This window comes from Apodemus sylvaticus, chromosome 6 (assembly GCF_947179515.1).
Source record: "Apodemus sylvaticus chromosome 6, mApoSyl1.1, whole genome shotgun sequence".
Lineage (NCBI taxonomy): Eukaryota > Metazoa > Chordata > Mammalia > Rodentia > Muridae > Apodemus > Apodemus sylvaticus.
In genome coordinates this window covers 43758557-43778271 of record NC_067477.1, presented here as the reverse complement: position 1 = coordinate 43778271, position 19715 = coordinate 43758557, and the positions used below count along the sequence as shown (strand labels likewise).

The following is a 19715-nucleotide window of genomic DNA, read 5'->3' as shown; positions in this document are numbered from 1 at the left end:
CCTGACTTATTTCCAGTTGCAAGTGGTTGTACCAACTTGCAACCCTACGAGCGGTGGAAGAGTGTTCCTCTTTCTCCACATCCTCGTCAGCACCTGTTTTCTCCTGAGTTTTTGATCTTAGCCATGCTGACTGGTGTGAGGTGAAATGTCATGGTTGTTTTGATTTGCAGTTAGTTCCCTGATTAAGGATTTTGAACGTTTCTTTAGGTACTTCTCAGCCATTCAATATTCCTCAGGTGAAAATTCTTTATCTCTATACCCCATTTTTAAAAGGATTATCTGGCTCTCTGGAGTCTACCTTCTTGAGTTCTTTGTATATATTGGATATTAGCCCTTGAAGGTCTTGGGCTGTAGGATTGTAGGGTTGTAGGATGTAGGGTTGGTAAAAATCTTTTCCCAATTTGTTGGTTGACATTTTGTCCTTTTGACAGTATCCTTTGCCTTACAGAAACTTTGTAATTTTATGAGGTCCCATCTGTCAATTCTTGATCTTAGAACATAAACTATTGGTGTTCTGTTCAGGAAATTTTCCCCTGTGCCCATGTGCTCAAGGGTCTTCCCCAATTTCGTTGCTATTAGTTTCAGTGTGTCTGGTTTTATGTGGAGGTCCTTGATCCACTTGGACTTGAACTTAGTACAAGAAGATAAGAATGGATCAATTTGCATTCTTCTGCATGCTGACCTCCACTTGAACTACCACCATTTGTTGAAAAGGCTATCCTTTTTCCACTGGATGGTTTAGCTCCTTTGTCAAAGATCAAGTGACCATAATTGTGTGGGTTCATTTCTGGGTCTTCAATTGTATTCCATTGATCTACCTGCCTATCACTGTACCAATACCAGGCAGTTTTTAACACTACTAATCTGTAGTACTGCTTGAGGTCTGGGATACTGATCCCCCTGGAAGTTCTTTTACTATTGAGAATAGTTTTAGCTATCCTGGGTTTTTTGTTATTCCAGATGAATTTGAGAATTGCTCTTTCTAACTCTGTGAAGAATTGAGTTGGGATTTTGATGGGTATTGCATTGAATCTGTATATTGCTTTTGGCAGAATGGCCATTTTAACTATATTGATCCTGCCGATCCATGAGCATGGGAGGTTTTCCCATTTTTTGAGGTCTTCTTCAATTTCCTTCTTCAGAGTCTTGAAGTTCTTGTCATACAGATCTTTCACATGTTTGGTAAGAGTCACCCCAAGGTACTTTATACTGTTTGTGGCTATTGTGAAGGGGGTCATTTCCCTAATTTCTTTCTCAGCCTGCTTATCCTTTGAGTATAGGAAGGCCACTGATTTGCTTGAGTTGATTTTATAACCTGCCACTTTGCTGAAGTTGTTTATCGCTGTAGGAGTTCTCTAGTGGAGTTTTTTGGGTCACTTAGGTAGACTATCATGTCATCTGCAAATAATGATAGTTTGACTTCTTCCTTTCCAATTTGTATCCCTTTGATCTCCTTATGTTGTCGTCGAATTGCCCGAGCTAGTACCTCAAGTACAATATTGAAAAGATAAGGAGAAAGGGGGCAGCCCTGCCTAGTCCCTGATTTTAATGAGATTGCTTCAAGTTTCTCTCCATTTAGTTTGATTCTGGCCACCGGTTTGCTGTATATTGCTTTTACTATGTTTAGGTATGGGCCTTGAATTCCTGTTCTTTCCAAGACTTTAAGCATGAAAGGATGCTGAATTTTGTCAAATGCTTTTTCAGCATCCAATGAAATGACCATGTGGTTTTCTTCTTTGAGTTTGTTTATGTAGTGGATTGCATTGATGGATTTCCGTATATTGAACCAACCCTGCATCCCTGGGATAAAGCCTACTTGATCATGGTGGATGATCGTTTTGATGTGTTCTTGGATTCGGTTGGCAAGAATTTTATTGAGTATTTTTGCATTGGTGTTCATAAGGGAAATTGGTCTGAAATTCTCTTTCTTTGTTGGATCTTTGTGTGGTTTTGGTATCAGTGTAATTGTGGCTTCATAGAAGGAATTGGGTAGTGTTCCTTCTGTTTCTATTTTGTGGAATAGTTTGAAGAGTATTGGTGTTAGGTCTTCTTTGAAGGTCTGATAGAATTCTGCACTGAAGCCATCTGGTCCTGTGCTTTTTTTTTTTTTGTTGGAAGACTTTCTATGACTCCTTCTATTTCTTTAGGGGTTATGGGACTGTTTAGATGATCTATTTGGTCCTGATTTAATTTTGGTATTTGGTATCTGTCAAGGAAATTGTCCATTTCCTCCAGATTCTGCAGTTGTGTTGAGTATAGGCTCTTGTAGTAGGATCTGATGATTTTTTGGATTTCCTCAGTTTCTGTTGTTATAACCCCCTTTATCTATCTTGTTGATTTTCTCAAAGAACCAGCTCCTGGATTCGTTGATTCTTTGTTTCCAATTGATTGATTTCAGCCCTGAGTTTGATGATTTCCTGTCTTCTACTCCTCCTGGGTGAATTGGCTTCTTTTTGTTCCAGGACTTTCAGGTGTGTCGTTAAGCTGCTAGTGTATGCTCTCTCCATTTTCTTTTTGGAGGCACTCAGGGCTATGAGTTTTCCTCTCAAAACTCAAAGATTTGGGTATGTTGTGCCTTCATTTTCATTAAATTCTAAAAAGTCTCTGATTTCTTTCTTTATTTCTTCTTTGGCCAAGGTGTCATTGAGTAGAGTATTATTCAGCCTCCAAGTGTATGTGGGCTTTCTGTTGTTTTTGTTGCTATTGAAAACCACTCTTACACCATAGTGATCTGATAGGAGGCATGGGATTAGTTTCATCTTCTTATATTTGTTGAGGTCTGCCTTGTGTCCAATTATATGGTTGATTTTGGAGAAGGTACCATGAGGTGCTGAGAAAAAGATATATTCTTTTGCTTTAGGGTGAAATGTTCTATAAATATCAGTCAAATCCAATTGGTCCAAAGTTTCAATTAGTTCTACTGTGTCCCTGTTTAGTTTCTGTTTTCCTGATCGGTCCATTGAGGAGAGTGGAGTGTTGAAGTCCCCCACAATTATTGTGTTAGGTGCAGTGTATGCTTTGAGCTTTAGTAAAGTTTCTTTTACGAATGAGGGTGCCCTTGCATTTGGCACATAGATGTTCAGAATTTAAAGTTCTGTGACCATTGGCTTGTAAGATTGTCTTCCAGCCTTTTACTCTAAGGTAGTTTTTATCTTTGACACTGAGATGCGTCTCCTATATGCAGCAAATTGTAGGGTCCTGTTTCCTTATCCAGTCTGTTAGTCTATGTCTTTTTATTGGGGAATTGAGTCCATTGATGTTAAGAGATATTAAGGAATAGTGATTATTACTTCCTGTCATTTTTGATGTTCTTTTTATATTTGAGTGGTTATCTTCTTTTGGGTTTTATGAAGGAAGGTAACTATCTTGCTTTTTCCTGGGTGTATTTTCCCTCCTTGTATTGGAGTTTTTCTCCTATTATTCTTTGCAGAGCTGGGTTTGTGGAAAGATACTGTGTAAATTTGGTTTTGTCATGGAATATCTTGGTTTCTCCATCTATGGTGAATGAGAGTTTTTCTGGGTATAGTAGTCTTGGCTGACATTTGTGTTCTCTTAGAGTCTGCATGATATCTTCTAGCTTTCATGGTCTCTGGTGAGAAGTCTGGTGTGATTCTGATAGGTTTTCCTTTATATGTTACTTGGCCATTTTCTCTTACTGCCTTTAATATTCTTTCTTTGTTTAGTGCATTTGGGGTTTTGATTATTATGTGACGGGAGGTAGTTCTGCTCAGATCCAGTCTGTTTGGAGTTCTGTTGGCTTCTTGTATATTCATAGGCATCTCTCTCTTTAAGTTGGGGAAGTTTTCTTCCATAATTTTGTTGAAGATAATTTGCTGGCACTTTCAGTTGTAAATCTTCACTCTCATCTATACCTATAATCCTTAGGTTTGGTCTTCTCATTGTATCCTGGATTTCCTGGATGTTCTGGGATACAAGCTTTTTGCATTTTGCATTTTCTTTGACAGTTGAGTCAATGGTTTCTATGGTATCTTCAGCATCTGAGATTCTTTCTTCCATCTCTTGTATTCTGTTGTTTATATTTGCATCTATGGCCCCTGATTTCTTCTCAAGGTTTTCTATCTCCAAGGTTGTCTCCCTTTGTGATTTCTTAGTTGTTTCTACTTCTGTTTTTAGATCCAGGATGGTTTTGCTCAGTTCCATCATTTCTTTGTTTGTGTTTTCCTGTAATTCTTTAAGAGATTTTTGTGTTTCCTCTTTCATGACTTCTGCCTGTTGATGCAAGTTCTCCTGCATTTCTTTAAGGTTTTTTTTTTTTTGCCTTTCTTCTTTATTGGCTTCTATCTCTTGGGCCTTATTCTCCTACATTTCTTTAAGAGATTTTTGTGTTTCCATTATACGGGTTTCTAGCTTATTCATGTTCCCCTGCATTTCTTTAAGAGATTCATTTATGTCCTTTTTGTGTTCTTCTAGCAGCATCATGAACAGTGATTTTAAATCCATATCTTGTTTCTTTGGTGTGTTGGCATAACCAGGACTTGCTGATGTTGGAGAGTTTGGTTCAGATGCTGCCATATTGCCTAGATTTCTGCTAGTAGCGTTCCTGCGTTTGCCCTTTGCCATCTCGTTCTCTGGAGCTAGTTGGTCTTGTCTCTGGCTGGTGTTTCAGCCTCCTGAGAGGCTCTAGGGCTATTTCTGCAACACTGGATGGCAGGGTTTCCCCTGTTGCAGATTGCTGATTTGCTGTCCTCCTCTTGGGTACCATTGCAGCCCTAGTGTGTTTTGCCCCAGATTGTGTCTGTGAACCAGATGGTGCCTGTTTGCTCCTTCAGGGAGTGCTGAGGGGTGTATGCTGCAGGGACCTTTTCTGGGTGCTGATCACTCTGATGGCCAGCGGAACTCCCAACCGGGTTGGTGCGCACAAGCCTAGCCTCGCTGCTCAGGCCCTGAGTCTAGGCAAAAACCTGGCAGGCCAATGTCCAAGCAAAGTTCCCCTCAGCTGTGAGTGTTAATTGGGTCTGTCAGGTGGCCAGGATGGCAGCGTGCGCGCGCTCCCTGAGAGTGCTGGGAGAGTCTGCTGGGCTAACAACCTCCTGGCCTGGTCGGCACACAGATGGCCCACTGAGCAGCCCAGGGCCTGGGGGCAGTCCCGGGCCTGACTGTCTGAGACCCCTGCTATGTCCGCCTCGGGCTAGCCTGTTCCAGTTTTGCCTGCTAGGACTCTCTGGCTTCCCGTAGGCAAAATGGCGGCTGCGCGCGCGCAAGCACGCACACACACACACATGCGCAAGCATGCAAACAACCTCCTGGCTGGGTTTGCACACTGGTGGCAGCCCAGGGCCTGGGTGCAGGCCAACGCCCGTCGGGCTTAGACCCGGTCGATGTTGGTCTCGGGTTGTATTTGCGTACCTCAGTCTGTCTGATCTCTCTGGCGTCGGAGAACCAAGATGGAGGCCAGTCTCTTGTAACTGACTGGCAGGAGGCAGAGTTCTGATGTGGCTTCTGCGTGGTGAAAGGTGCTGTAAATCGGCCGCTGCTTGCAGCCTGGCTGGCCAGTGATGGCCAGTAGTCGTGGGCACAGGATCTGCCTGGACCCTGTCAGCTTGGTTCCACTGCTGATGGCCCTTCCTCTGGACCAGCCACTGCTGCTGTTGCTGCTGCCGCCACCACCGCCAATCCTAGCTCAAGATGGCCATTTTTACTATTTTGATCCTCCCAGTCCAAGAGCATGGAAGATTTTTACATCTTCTGATGTCTTCTTGGATTTCTTTCTTCAAAGACTTGAAGTTCCTGTCATATAGATCTTTTACTTGTTTGGTTAGAGTCACACCAAGATACTTTATATTGTTTGTGGCTATTGTGAAGGGTGTCATTTCCTTAATTTCTTTCTCAGCATGTTTATCTTTTGAGTATAGGAAGGCTACTGATTTGCTTGAGTTAATTTTATATCCAGCCACTTTGCTAAAGTTGTTTATCAGCTGTAGGAGTTCTCTGGTGGAGTTTTTTGGGTTGCTGAAGTATACTATCAGATCATCTGCAAATAGTGATAATTGACTTCTTCCTCTCCAATTTGATATGTACTTAATTGTGGTGAATGATCATTTTTAATATATTCTTGGATTCAGTTAGCAAGAATTGTATTGAGTATTTTTACATCAATATTCAAATATGTTTATGTCTGACTTGTTTTGTAGTTTGAGTTAATTCAACATAGCTTCTCCGGAATTTTTTTCAGACCATTAATATTCATTTGTAAGATAGCTATCAGAATTCATTTGGAACCATAAAATACAGTTTGCTTATAGAAAATTGTGTTTTCTATTTCTTAGTTGACTCTGTCAACTTGATACAACATAGAAAACATATGATAATAGAGCCTAAATTGAGAATTGTATTGGCCTGTGGGTATGTCTTTAAGAGATTTTCTTGCTTATTAATTGACATTTGAGAACTCAGCCCAGTGTGGGTGGTACCATTCACTAGGCCCATGTTTCTATTCCTATAGTACAAACAGATGAGCATAAACCTGACCCATCATGCCAGTTGTAAGTAAATTCCCTAGTTAAAAGTGAAAGTATAAGTGCATAGATATATAAATACAGCCTGCTGAGTTCATATTTGGTTTTGGTTGCAAGGTAGAACCCTTTGTATGGAGTAACCACTAAGGGAACTTATCCTTGGCAGAGGTTAGTTATTCTTCCATCAGTCATTAGTTGCCTGGGTTTCTGTCTAGGAGTATAACTCCTATCAAATTCCACTTCCAGGTTAATATGCCCACTGATATTGCCATTATTCCAGTCTTGTTTATTCAACCACTTTAAATATTTGAGGATGTCAAAAGGGTCTCACTCTTTACATCCTCATGGTTAAAAAATGAACACAATACCTCCACGTAACCTAATATGTTCCAGATAGAAGACAGGATAAAAGCTTCTTTTGGAAAGATTTCTTTTAATCTTAGTAGTTGTAATAAAATATCTTCTCCCAGAGATTTCTTCCATCTTGCTGTCAGCATTACATCAAAGACCTCTCCCAGCCAAAAACTGGCTAAGAAAAAAAGGGGAATGTGTGTCCAATTAGAAGACCAGTAGTGCTTGTAATTTCTCTTTTCTCATTATTCTTCATTCCACAAAGATTTGGGGGTTCCAATGGTAAAGCTAAGTTATTCATACATGAAGATGTAACAATCAAGTAATCTGCCTTTGGGACTAGGGAGATGGTTTACTTCATAAATTTACTTCTTGCAAATGTAAAGACAAGTTTCATGCCAGGAACCCATGTATAAAAAAAAAAAAAGCTGGTCCCAGTAGTGCCTTTGTAATCCCAGTGCTGGAGAAATGGGGACAGGCCAATCCCTGGAGCTTGCTAATCAGCCAGCTCTGGCTTACTCAGTGATTCTCAGGCTAATGAAAGACTTCCTCAAAAGAAAAAATAATACAAAACAAAACAAAAAATACCAGGTAGATGCATCCTAAGGAATAACACCTAAGATTCTCCATACATAAAAGCATGCACATTCATCTACCTGAATAAACTTGCACACACAGAAAGAAATGCTTCCATTATCAAATGATTCAATTTTTTACATCAACAAATATTTACTTTTATGTACTATAGATATATGGCTACAAATGTCAATGTATTATATGTGTAGTAAAGTAGGGAAATGGAATAAAATGATAACATGTATTATTATACAGAGAGTATTCATAAAACCTTCTGATGAGGTGATGCAAGCAAAACACTAAAAGAAATATGGGCTAGGTAGCAGTATAATATTTGAAGGAAAATGGTTCAAGGAAAAACAGCAAACACACAAGCCCTAAGGTGAGGGACGCTTGACACAATTCATGAAAAGAAAGAAACTAGTATGGCTGGAGCACAGTGAACACAAAAATGTTAGAAGACAAGAATAATGGGAGTGGACTGGAGAGATGGCTCAGTGGTTAAGAGCACTGACTACTCTTTCAGAGGTCCTGAGTTCAAATCCCAGCAACCACATAGTGGCTTACAACCATCTGTAATGGGATCTGAAGCCCTCTTCTGGTGTGTCTGAAGAGAGCAATCGTATACTCATATACATAAAATAAATAAATCTTTAAGAAAAAAAGAAATATAAAGAATGAGAGTGATGGTTTATTGGCTTCATAGGCACTAGCCAATATTATAATGTGAAATTCCAAGTCTTTGAAAGTTATAAGCATATGTCGCATCTTAGAAAGGATTACATAAGCCAGGCAGTGGTGGCACACGCCTCTAATCCCAGCACTTGGGAGGCAGAGGCAGGTGGATTTCTGAGTTCGAGGCCAACCTGGTCTACAGAGTGAGTTCCATGACAGCCAGAGCTGCACAGAGAAACCCTGTCTCGGCGGCGGGGGGGGGGGGGGGGGGGGGGAGGATTACATAACCATGTGGTAAACAAACAACAATGGAACAAGGGTAGAATGAAACCAGGTACCAAAACCCAAATGATGTTCCAGCTGTTATAGTCACCATGGAAGTAATGATTATACTCTAGCTATATTTTAAAGTTAGTTTGGGTATAGTTTTAACAGAAAGAGAAGACTCAAGAATGTCTCAAGAATGTTTTGCCCAGGTATAAAACTGGTTTAAAAAAAAAGAATTTTCATTCAATTGAAACTTTGAAGATAATGAAACATCCAGTGGGTGATAAAGGAGGTTAGAAATTTTAAGAGCTTAGTTTTGAAAATTTTAGGTTTGACTTGTCTGTTACATATTCAAGTAAGTATTAGATGATTACTAGCCTGGAAAAATATGTAATCTACTAGCTCTTAGATAACACACAAATATAAAGTGGAGGGTAGAAGTTGATATCAGAGTTATAAATAGTTTTCTGTATGTGTAACATTAATGCCAAAGTAGATAGCACATATAATCTTCCATGACTTTTTACAGGAAAAAGAATGATTCCAGTAAATCTTAAATGAATTCATTTTACCAACTAGTTCATTAATGTCTGAAAATATTAACCTAAAGCCAAAACTACTTAGGTTTATATCCTGGCTCTTCTGTCACTAGCTGTATGACTTAGGCAAAAATATAAATCCCATCTAAGCTTCTTTCTTCACCTGCAAAAAATGGTATTAGCACCTTACTATAAGATTACTTGACTCATAGTAAACACTCAATGATCTACCAGTATCATTAAATTTTATAATTTTGGTACATGCTATATATAACATTTCTAATTTTATTTAATCCTCTACAAGCATGTGTCAGCTACAGGAGAAATAGTGGCTCGTCAGGACCCAGAAATTGAAAGTTTAGGTATTTAAAGTCATTCTTCCTTATTAATTGGTGTTTGAGTGCCTTATTCTCAGTTAACTGTCTTCTGTTTAGGTCACAGTGCTGTAGATATCACCAAGGTGGCTAGAAGACATCGCATGTCTCCTTTTCCTCTGACGTCTATGGACAAAGCCTTCATTACAGTTCTGGAGATGACTCCGGTGCTTGGTACAGAAATCATCAATTACCGAGGTACTTTCATATTTGTCTTGGTCTTTGTCTTCTGAGTGACTCGGGCAGCATGAATGCCCCAGTTCCTAAAGGGCAGTGCTGACTCTCCATTATCAACATCAGAATCTTCTTTCGTCTTTCTATATTCTATTAAACTAGGATTTACTTAATAATCAGTATAAAATACTAAATTTTTTTCACTTCATAAAATATGGAAGGGCCGTCTGTGCTTTTTATCCAAAATACCAGGTCTATACCATAAAGATGGTGCTGTAAGCACTAAATAAGAAAAGTAAGGTAATTCTGAGTCCATTGGATAACTTCTGTGTTAGGAGTTAAAAATAACTTGTAACCATGTCTTGTAACCATTGTTACAAATGGTTTTTTAGGAAATGCATTCAGTTTCTGATTAACTTCAGCTGTTTAAAGGTCTAAAAGTAGCACGTGTCTAGAAAATTATGTTTTTTGTGGACATTGTCTGTTTTTATGATTTGGGACTAGTAATGTGTGATGTGATATTGTCTTATAATCCTGGGTTCAAAAGCAAGCTTGCAGTTTGCTTTTGTCACATACCCAGGGTAATCATGTATCAAATAATTGAGCTATGATATAGAATAGATTAGATATCAAATGTTTCTCGCCTTTTTGGTAAGATATTGCTGTGTAGCCTAGGCTGGCTTTCAATATGCAATTCTCCTGCAATAGTCTCCCAGGTACTAAGATTACAGGCATATGCCACCATAGTCCATTTAAATGCATTTTTAATTAATATTTTCAACTTAACAGTGATTTATTGGGATATAGCATTTGCTAAGAAGCATCTATAGCTAAAAATAACGTACTTTATTCTTGGATCATTTAGTAATTACTCTGATCTATTTTCTGTTTTACATACCATCCTGGTTTTTTACTCCTAGTCCAGTAGGGTAGGGCATTCAGAATAGTTTATGAAAAGATAGTGGAAATGTTATTGCCTTAATCAACTTTCAGTCAATGTAACAAAAAATACCTGACATAATTAATTTAGAAAAAAAATGCCTGTTTGGCCTTTTTTGTTTTTGTTTTTTGTTATCGTTGTTATTGGTGGGGGTTTGGGAGAGGTGGTAATGGTGGTTTGTTTGTTTGTTTGTTTTTTGTTTTTGTTTTTGTTTTTTTGAAATAGTGTCTCATTGTGTATCCCTGGCTGAACTTTGTAATCCATGCTGAACTTAAACTCATGGAGATCCACCTGCCTCTGCCTCCTGAATGTTGGGTTAAAAGGCATGCATCATTATGCCAGTTATCCTTAAGAAATTCTAATTCATGATCCTGGAACTTTGAGTCTCTAATGAGGTATCACATCATGGCAAGAGTCACTGACAGAACAAACAACTTACCTCTTAAGCCAGGAAACAAAATGTAAGAAGAAAAGGAAGAGACCAAAGTTGCCCAATTCCCTTATGGGCATGCCCTCCACAATGCCAGAAGTATCCTGCAAAATCTCTCTAGAAAGTCCACTACTTCTCACAGTGCCACTTGGGCCTTTGGGGAGTGTTAAACATTAACACTGTAGTAAGTGTTTAATCAATTTCCATTTCTAATAGCCTGAAAAATTATATTTTGACATTGTTTTCCAGCAGACTAAGCTTCTGAGCACTTCACTTGTGATCAAACCCCACCTCCCAAAAATTTGTACTTTGTAGAAATTTGGTTCTGGTTCTTCCTCCCAGCCCCATCCATGGTCCCAGAAATAACACTCAGATATAAAATATATGTACAAATACCTTGGCCATATAGATAGGCTCTTCTTATTACTAGATCATAACTTAAAATAACCCTTTTATTTTAACCTACATTCTGTCATATGGCTGGTTATCTGTGCACAGATACCATGCATCCTTCTTGTCACATCTGCCTGGGTAAATCCTATGCCTGGCTCTATCGCAGAATTCTTTCTGCCTTCCAGATAGCCCACCTTCTATTTTACCCTTTCCTTTTTTTTTAAAACGTTTTTTATTAGATATATTCTTCATTTACATTTCAAATGCTGTCTTCTTTCCTGGTTCCCTACCCCTGAAAGTCTCATAACCCATCTCCCCTCCCCCTGTTCCCCAATCAACCCTCTCCCACTACCCTTCCCAGTCCCAGCATCCCCCCACACTGCTGCATTGAGCCTTTTCCTCTCTTTGATGTCCATCAAGGCCATCCTCTGCTGCATATGTGTCTGGAGCCATGGGCAACTCCATGTGTACTCTTTGGTTGATTGGTTTTGTCCCTGGGAGCTCTGAGAGTACTGGGTGGCTCATATAGTTGCTCCTCCTATGGCACTGCAAACCCCTTCAGCTCCTTGGATCCTTTCTCTAGCTCCCCCATTGGGGACCCTGTGCTTAGTTCAATGACTGGCTATGTGTGCCCCCCCACCCCCCGCCTATGTATTTGTTATGTACTAGCAGAGCCTCCCAGGTGACAGCTATATCTGGCTCCAGTCAGCAAGTACTTGTGGGCATCAATAATAACATCTGGGTTGGATCCCCAGGTGGGGCAGTCTCTGGATGGTCCTTCCCTCAGACTCTGCTCCACACTTTGTCCTTGTATCTCCTTCTGTGGGAATTTTGTTCCCCCCTCTAAGAAGGACCAGAGTATCCATAATTTGTTCTTCCTTCTTCTTGGGCATCATTTGATATGATAAATTGTGTCTTAGGTATTCCAAGCTTCTGGGCTAATATCCACTTATCTGTGAGTGCATACCATTTGTGTTCTTTTGTGATTGGGTTACCTCACTCAGGATGGTATTTTCAAATTCCATCCATTTGTCTAAGAATTTCATGAATTCATTGTTTTTAATAGCTGAGTCCATTGTGTATATATACCACATTTTCTGTATCCATTCCTCCATTGAGGGACATCTGGGTTCTTTCCAGCTTCTGGCTATTATAAATAAGGCTTCTATGAACATAGTGGAGACTGTGTCCTTGTTACATGCTGGAGATTCCTAAAAGCCATGGTTTTTTTTTTTTTAATTGACAGGAGATACATCCATACACTTCTCCGATATTCTCTCTACTTGATAATTCCAGATGAAATATGGTTCTTAGTGATTTTGATAAAGACAAGAACATCACAAAGTAATAATTTTAGGTTTGGGGTAATAGTTCCATCAGTAAAATGATGACTGTGCAAGCATGAGGATATGAATGTAATTCTCAACGTTCACATAAAAAGCTAGGTGTGTTGAACAAGCTTGTGAACCCAGTTTTGGGAAGATGGAGAGGCTCAGATCCCTGAGACTCAGTGGCCATCCAGATTACCCTTTTTGGTGAACTTCAGGGCCTCATGAATGATCCTGTCTCAAAAAAACAAGGTGAATAACTTCTGAGGAATACCACCCAAGGCTATCCTCTTGCTTCCAGATAACATGCACATTCACACACATATATTCCAGACACATATATTCACACACAAAGAAATACATGTTTGAGTAAAGAGTTTTATTTATAGAATCTTAAAACTTGTGTGTTTATACTGCAAGGAACATTAGAAAATAGGTATACAACACTAATTTTTCTACAAGTAAACTCAGGCTCAAAAGCAGAAAAGGAATAAAAGTAAGGTATCAAGACTTACATTCTTTTTGTTACATAATGGTTCTCCTGGTCCAACATTAAAATATTTTTAATAATGGTAGCTGGCATAACAAATGATGTTAAAAGACCTGAAATTAGTGAAATAGTAGGTGCCATATTCTAAAACTCCTTTGTCCGGGCCCTGCTTCGACAATAATAGTTTTAAACAGCTTCCACTTATCCTACATCTTTGACTCACATTCTTTTAGTTTTAACATTTTCTGTTGTTTTTATTTTACTCTCTGCTAAATGAAATAAAAGTTAGGAAACTCAATAGAATAAGGAAATTGTCAAAAATTATTTCAGAAGACAATATTGAAAATATTTACTATTAAATATAGACCATTCAGTTACTTATTGATAGTAATGCAAACCAAGATATATTTGGGAAATAAAAATTGTATTGGAAATACAAATTTTAACAGGTTGTTAAAAATTTTAATACATTCATAACAAAAATTAACTAACCAGTCCTAGTTCCCTGTAATTTCTTTTTTTTTCTTTTTTTTATTCGATATATTTTTTATTTATATTTCAAATGATTTCCCCTTTTCTAGCCCCCCACTCCCCGAAAGTCCCGTAAGCCCCCTTCTCTCCCCCTGTCCTCCCATCCACCCCTTCCCACTTCCCCGTTCTGGTTTTGCCGAATACTGCTTCACTGAGTCTTTCCAGAACATAATCTACACATCAAATGAGGAACAAGAAGAAAGGAAGAGTGGTCCCTGTAATTTCAATGGCCTTTCACTTACCATTGGTTTCTTAGAGAAATCAAATTCTGCGTTCCAAGTCACATTCACACAGAAATTTCAAGAAATATTTTAAAAATAACTGTTTTATTTTCTACCAGGAGAAAACTGCCTTCCCTGATTTGTTCTCCTCTCTTCCTCAGAGCAGATCAATCCCAATTAATAAACTCTGCATGAGTGGTTAGCTTTTGTCAAGTATTTCCAGAAATGATGATGAAAAATAATAACCAAGTTAACATTCAGCCTTTGAGCTGGATCCAACACAGTCATTTTTAATACCCCAAAGCATATAATTAGACCTAGACATTTTAGTTAGATGTTTATAACCTATATGAAGGTCTAATTCAGGTTTTTCAACAAAATTGACTAAACATCTACTACGACTGGTACTAAGTAAGTCATGTGTCAAGAAAGATGTCTAGAAATAGAACAGCCTTATTATATAGGGCAAACAGAGTGAGGTCAGAAGAGTTACTCTTCTTAGATGCCTGCCTCTTTTGTAACCTTGTCTTTTGTCAGTTCATTTATGAGCATTATTGGCCCCTTTTTCATAGTTTGTATATTCATTTCCTATGACTTTATGTAGGTTACTAGTTCAAGTGCCATCAGTAAGTGATGTTTGTTATCTTGTCAGTGCCTAAACCTTAATTAAACTACAAATTCTAACACTATATTCATTACATATTTCCTTCTAATACATTTTCATAACAGATATGAACTTAATTTTCCTACCTTTTTAGCAATACTCTTTCTTCTACAGCCTCTTGAATGCATTCCTGATCTTCACCCCCACTGCCACTTTTTTTTATTTGGGTCATTATTAACTTTTTGGGTTCGAAGTTCCTTGCAGTTTCATACCACCTCCACTCCAATTCCAATTCCATTTTCATGAGAGTCATCTGTTCAAGTAGAAATTGTGTTTTTAAAACTCCCTACATCGAATTCCTATTTTCAAACAGGGACCTTATCAATTAATTTTGTTTTTTCAATTTCACTTGTGTATAAGATGCATTTTGGTTATTTTCCTCATACCCTGGCCATTTTGCCTTCTTTACAAATCTGACAGGTCTTGATTTCATTATCATGTTTCTCCAGGATTTTCCTGTTTAATATCTTGGATGACCTCGTTCAGATATTTATTAGTCTCCAAGAATGTTTGTATTTTCTATAGTTTCTATTATTATTGATTTCAAATTTTATCCCATATGATAATGATGATGTTGAAACTTGATTTGTCCTCTATTATATGACTGATTTTAGAGAAGATTCCCAGTGCTTTTGAGAAAACCGTGTATTCTTTGTCTGATGATTGGAATATTTTGTTATTTCAAGTCTAGATGATTCATAATATCATTTAGCTCTAAAGTCTCATTGTGGTAGTTTGGAAGACCTTTCTAAACATCAGACTAGAGAGTTCAAAACCCCAGCTATTATTGGGTTAGAACCTATGTGGGTGGGTTTTTTATTTATTTTGTTTTATTTGTTTTTTACCATGCAATGTCTGTTTTATGAAATTAGGGGCTCCTTTTTTATCTCTTCTAGTTAGTTTTGGTTTAAAGTCTACTTTATCACTATAGGTGTAGCTAAACTTGCTTGTTTGTGTTTTCTATTTGTTTGTAGTCCTTTTCCATATGAGTTTTGAGGGGTTGCTGAATTTTACCTATACATTCACTTTGGATAGTGTTTTGTCAAGGTTTTGGATAGATTTCCTTAATCCATGCCTTACCTTGTTTGAATCTTCTGTATGACCATTAATTCTTTTAAAAAGTAAAACTTTGAATCCTGTCCCAGGCTTTGTAGCTACATGGGTACTTTTGGGTACTCTTAAGAGAGAACTGGTTCGCTGGGGATGGGCCATGAGTGGTGGCTGTGTCATATTCTTTGTGTTTATTGTTTTACACATCCATTGGAGTGTATTTGTCTTTTCATTTTCACTTCCTTTTCTGTCCTGTTGGGATATTTTATTCTTTAGATGTATATCTGCATGACTCTCAGCAGTGAGGATTAGTAAAAGTTGGTGTTGATAGTCAAGCAGAATCACTGGAGTAATCTCATCTTGGCTATGTACTATCAAGACCAAGGCTAGAGCTATACTCTAAGCACCAAGGCAACCAAATGAAGTACAAGCCTCAGTCATCCCTTCAATTCTATGAACCTGGTTGGAACAGGATAACAAACATCAGATCAGGTCAGAAGCACAGGTCTGGTAACCCCTTGGACCACAGAAGTATAACTAGATTCTGAACTGACAATTATAATCTCAGAAGTCAGAACTCCAAGGCTACATTGACCCTAAAGATGATAACTGAAGCTTCCTTCTCCCAAAGCACCCTGCACACTGGAGCAGAAATATATATATATATATAAGTCTCTTTCCAGTATGTTGTTTTTACTTAGAACAATGCTGTTTACTTACAAATAACTCCTTGTATAGTGGTTTTTCTGGTCTTTTCTGTAACTTTTTCTTTTTTTTTTCTACACATATGGCCAACTGAAACCATTCCCCATAGGTATACTTACACTCTTACCGATAACCACATTACAACTCTAAAATGTCTATAGCTTACTGTGTTCTGCAGTTTCTTTATCCTAATACATCATTATCTTTAGTCTTCTTTCTCCATTCCTCTATTAGGAACATAGCACTGTGAATATTGAGAAGAAAAAAACTAGTTCATGTCATAGGCAAGACAGAGTGAGTCTATATAAAATGTCATCAATGGACTCAGAACTGCATACAGTTTTTAAGCTTTTGAGTCATTTCTGGAATTTTCATTTAATGTTTTAAGTAACTGTCAGTGGTGAACAACTCACTATAAAAGATAAAACTGAATACAAAAGGTGCTACTGTCTGTATGTCTGTGATCTGTAAATGTATATAATCTTACCTGAAAATAACTGTGATGTTCTTAACCTCCCAAAAATGCTTATCACAGTCTTCCCACCGCCATTTGTACCAGGGAACCAGGCAACTCCACAGCCTTCTGTGCACAGCCCACCAGGAGAGAGTGATCTCCTACCAGCGCTTTCACTTCTGAGTGCAGATGTGAGAACTCTACCTTCTCTCTGGAGGGGAACAGCTAGGAGTGCAACCACAGGGCATACAATCAGTGGAGCAGCTGGGACAGAAGTCTTCCTGCCACCATTTGCACCAGGGAGCCAGGACACTCCACAGTCTTCTGTGCACAGACTGGGGCAGAAGAGAGTTGGTCTCCCAAGAGTACAGACACAAGAGGTCCACAAGAGGGACAAGCTCCAGCCAGACAGCAAGCCCAACTAGTACCAGAGATAACCAGATGTCGAAAGGCAAACACAAGAACCCTACCAACAGAAACCAGGTCTACTTGGCAACATAAGAACCCAGTTCTCCCACCACAACAAGTCCCAGATACCCCAACACACCAGGAAATCAAGAGGTGGATTTAAAATCGTATCTCATGATGCTGATAGAGGGCTTCAAGAAGGACTTAACTCCCTTAAAGAAATACAGGAGAACATCAGTCAACAGGTAAAAGCCCTTAAAGAGGAAACACAAAAATCCCTTAAAGAAATACAGGAGAACATGGGTCAATAGGCAGAAGCCCTTAAAGAGGCAACACAAAAATCCCTTAAAGAATTACAGGAAAACACAAACAATCAAGTGAAGGAACTGAACAAAACCATCCAGGATCTAAAAGTGAAAGTAGAAACCATAAAGAAATCACAAAGTGAGACATCTCAGGAGATAGAAAACCTTGGAAAGAATTCAGGAGTCATAGATGCAAGCATTAACAACAGACTACAAGAGATAGAAGAAAGAATCTAAGATGCTGAAGATACCATAGAAACCATGGACTCAACAGTCATAGAAAATGCAAAATGAAATCCAGGACACAATGAGAAGATCAAACCAAGGAGTATAGGTATAGAAGAGAGTGAAGATTCCCAACTTAAAGGGCCAGAAAATATCTTCAATAAAATTATAGAAGAAAACTTCCCTAACCTAAAGAAAGGGATGCCCATGAACATACAAGAAGCCTTCAGAACTCCAAACGGACTGGACCAGACCAGAAAGTCCTCCTGGCACATAAATAATCAAAACACCAAATACACTAAACAAAGAAAGAATATTAAAAGCAGTAAGGGAAAAAGGGCAAGTAACTTATAGAGGCAGACCTATGAGAATTACACCGGACTTCTCACCAAAGACAATGAAAGCTAGAAGATCCTAGCCAGATCTCATATAGACCCTAAGAGAACAAATGCCATCCCAGGCTACTATACCCAGGAAAACTCTTAATCACCATAGATGGAGAAACTAAGATATTCTATAATAAAACCAAATTTACGCAATATCTATCTATAAATCCTGCCCTACAAAGGATAATAGATGGAAAACACCAACACAAGGAGGGAAACTACACCCTAGAAAAAGCAAGAAAGTAATCTTCTTCCAACAAACCCTAAAGAAGATGCCCACACAAACATAAAAATAAAATAAAAAAAAATAATAGGAAACAACAATCACTATTCCTTAATATGTCTTAATATCAATGGACTCAATTCCACAATAAAAAGACAAACTAACAGAAATATTTTTCATGTAAATCTTCAATGTTATCAGGAAATGTTTGTATGTGGTCTCTGCTTCAGTTTCTGTCTCCAGGTTCCTGCATTGGCTTCCCTCTAGGATAGAGTCATAAGGTGAAATAAATCCTTTCCTCGACATTAAAAAAAAATGTTTGTAAATCCTCTTTCAATTAATTTAGTAATTTTTTATGTCTACCATTTTATCTGCATTAGTTTTCATGATAATCTTCAATTTTAACAAGTTTTTCTACATATTTCTTTGATCAGAAATGTTTTCCATGTAAATCTCTGATTTTATGACAAGATGTTTTTAATTCCACCTTCAATTAATTCAGAAAGGTTTTTTATATATACCATTTTATCTGTATAATTTTCCATGAAATAGTCAATGTTAACGTGTTTGTCTATATATTTCTTGAAATATATCAGAAATATTTTCCATATAAATCTTAAATTTTGCCTGAAAATGTTTATAATTCCATTTTAAATCAACTTAGAATTATTTTTATGCATACTATTTTATCTATATAATTTCCATGATAATCTTCAATTTTAACATGTTTTTCTACATTTTTCTACAATTTTATCAGAAATATTTTCCACATAAATCCTCAATTCAATCATAAAATGTTTCTATTTCATTTTCAATTAATTTAGCAATTAATTTAGTTTATCACTTTACTCTTTAATTGTCCATGAAAATTGTCATTTTTCTATATATCTCTTCTATTTTATCAGAAATATTTTCCACGTAAGCCTTCAATTTTTTTTCAAGTGACTTACTTTATTGTTTACTTTGAGTTCTGATTTGATTTTTTTGTTTTTTCCCCTTTTTTCCTTTTTTTATTCGATAAATTTTTTATTTACATTTCAAATGATTTCCCCTTTTCTAGACCCCCCATTCCCCGAAAGTCCCACAGTTTTATCATAAAATATTTTTACTTCCTTTTTCAATAAAAGAGCCTTCTTTTCAAAAAAAATTTGCATATCACCAGGCAGCTCTCCATATGTGTTTACAGATATCTTTATCTCACAACTGTAATTTTGCTATAATATTCACATATACACACATATACACATATAAGTAAAATATATTATAAATCTCATTTAAGCAATTCTGATAAAATACATTATTAATTTTAAAAAAAAAAAAACAAGTGTTGCTAGATATGATGCTGAAATCCCACACTTAGGAGGCTAAGGCAAGGAGTTGTGACTTCAAGTCGTGACTACCTTGGCAGCAGAGGAACACCTTATCTCAGAAGAAAAAAGGTATAAATGAAGTTAGTAAGATTTTAATTAATACACCCAAGTTTTATCAAGTATATTTATAATTTTAAAAGTTCTACATTTAAATATTACT

The 19715-nt window shown here is 37.5% G+C and overlaps 1 protein-coding gene across 3 annotated transcripts in view; it reads left to right on the top strand.

Moving 5' to 3' along the window:
• The window catches only part of Gphn (gephyrin), a 447337-nt gene that overhangs the window by 348678 nt on the left and 78944 nt on the right, over nt 1-19715 (top strand). For all 3 annotated transcript variants that reach the window (XM_052185596.1, XM_052185597.1, XM_052185595.1), the window contains one exon: nt 9319-9456. In XM_052185596.1, the coding sequence (XP_052041556.1) occupies nt 9319-9456 (138 nt within the window). The remainder of the gene's footprint in view (nt 1-9318; nt 9457-19715) is intronic.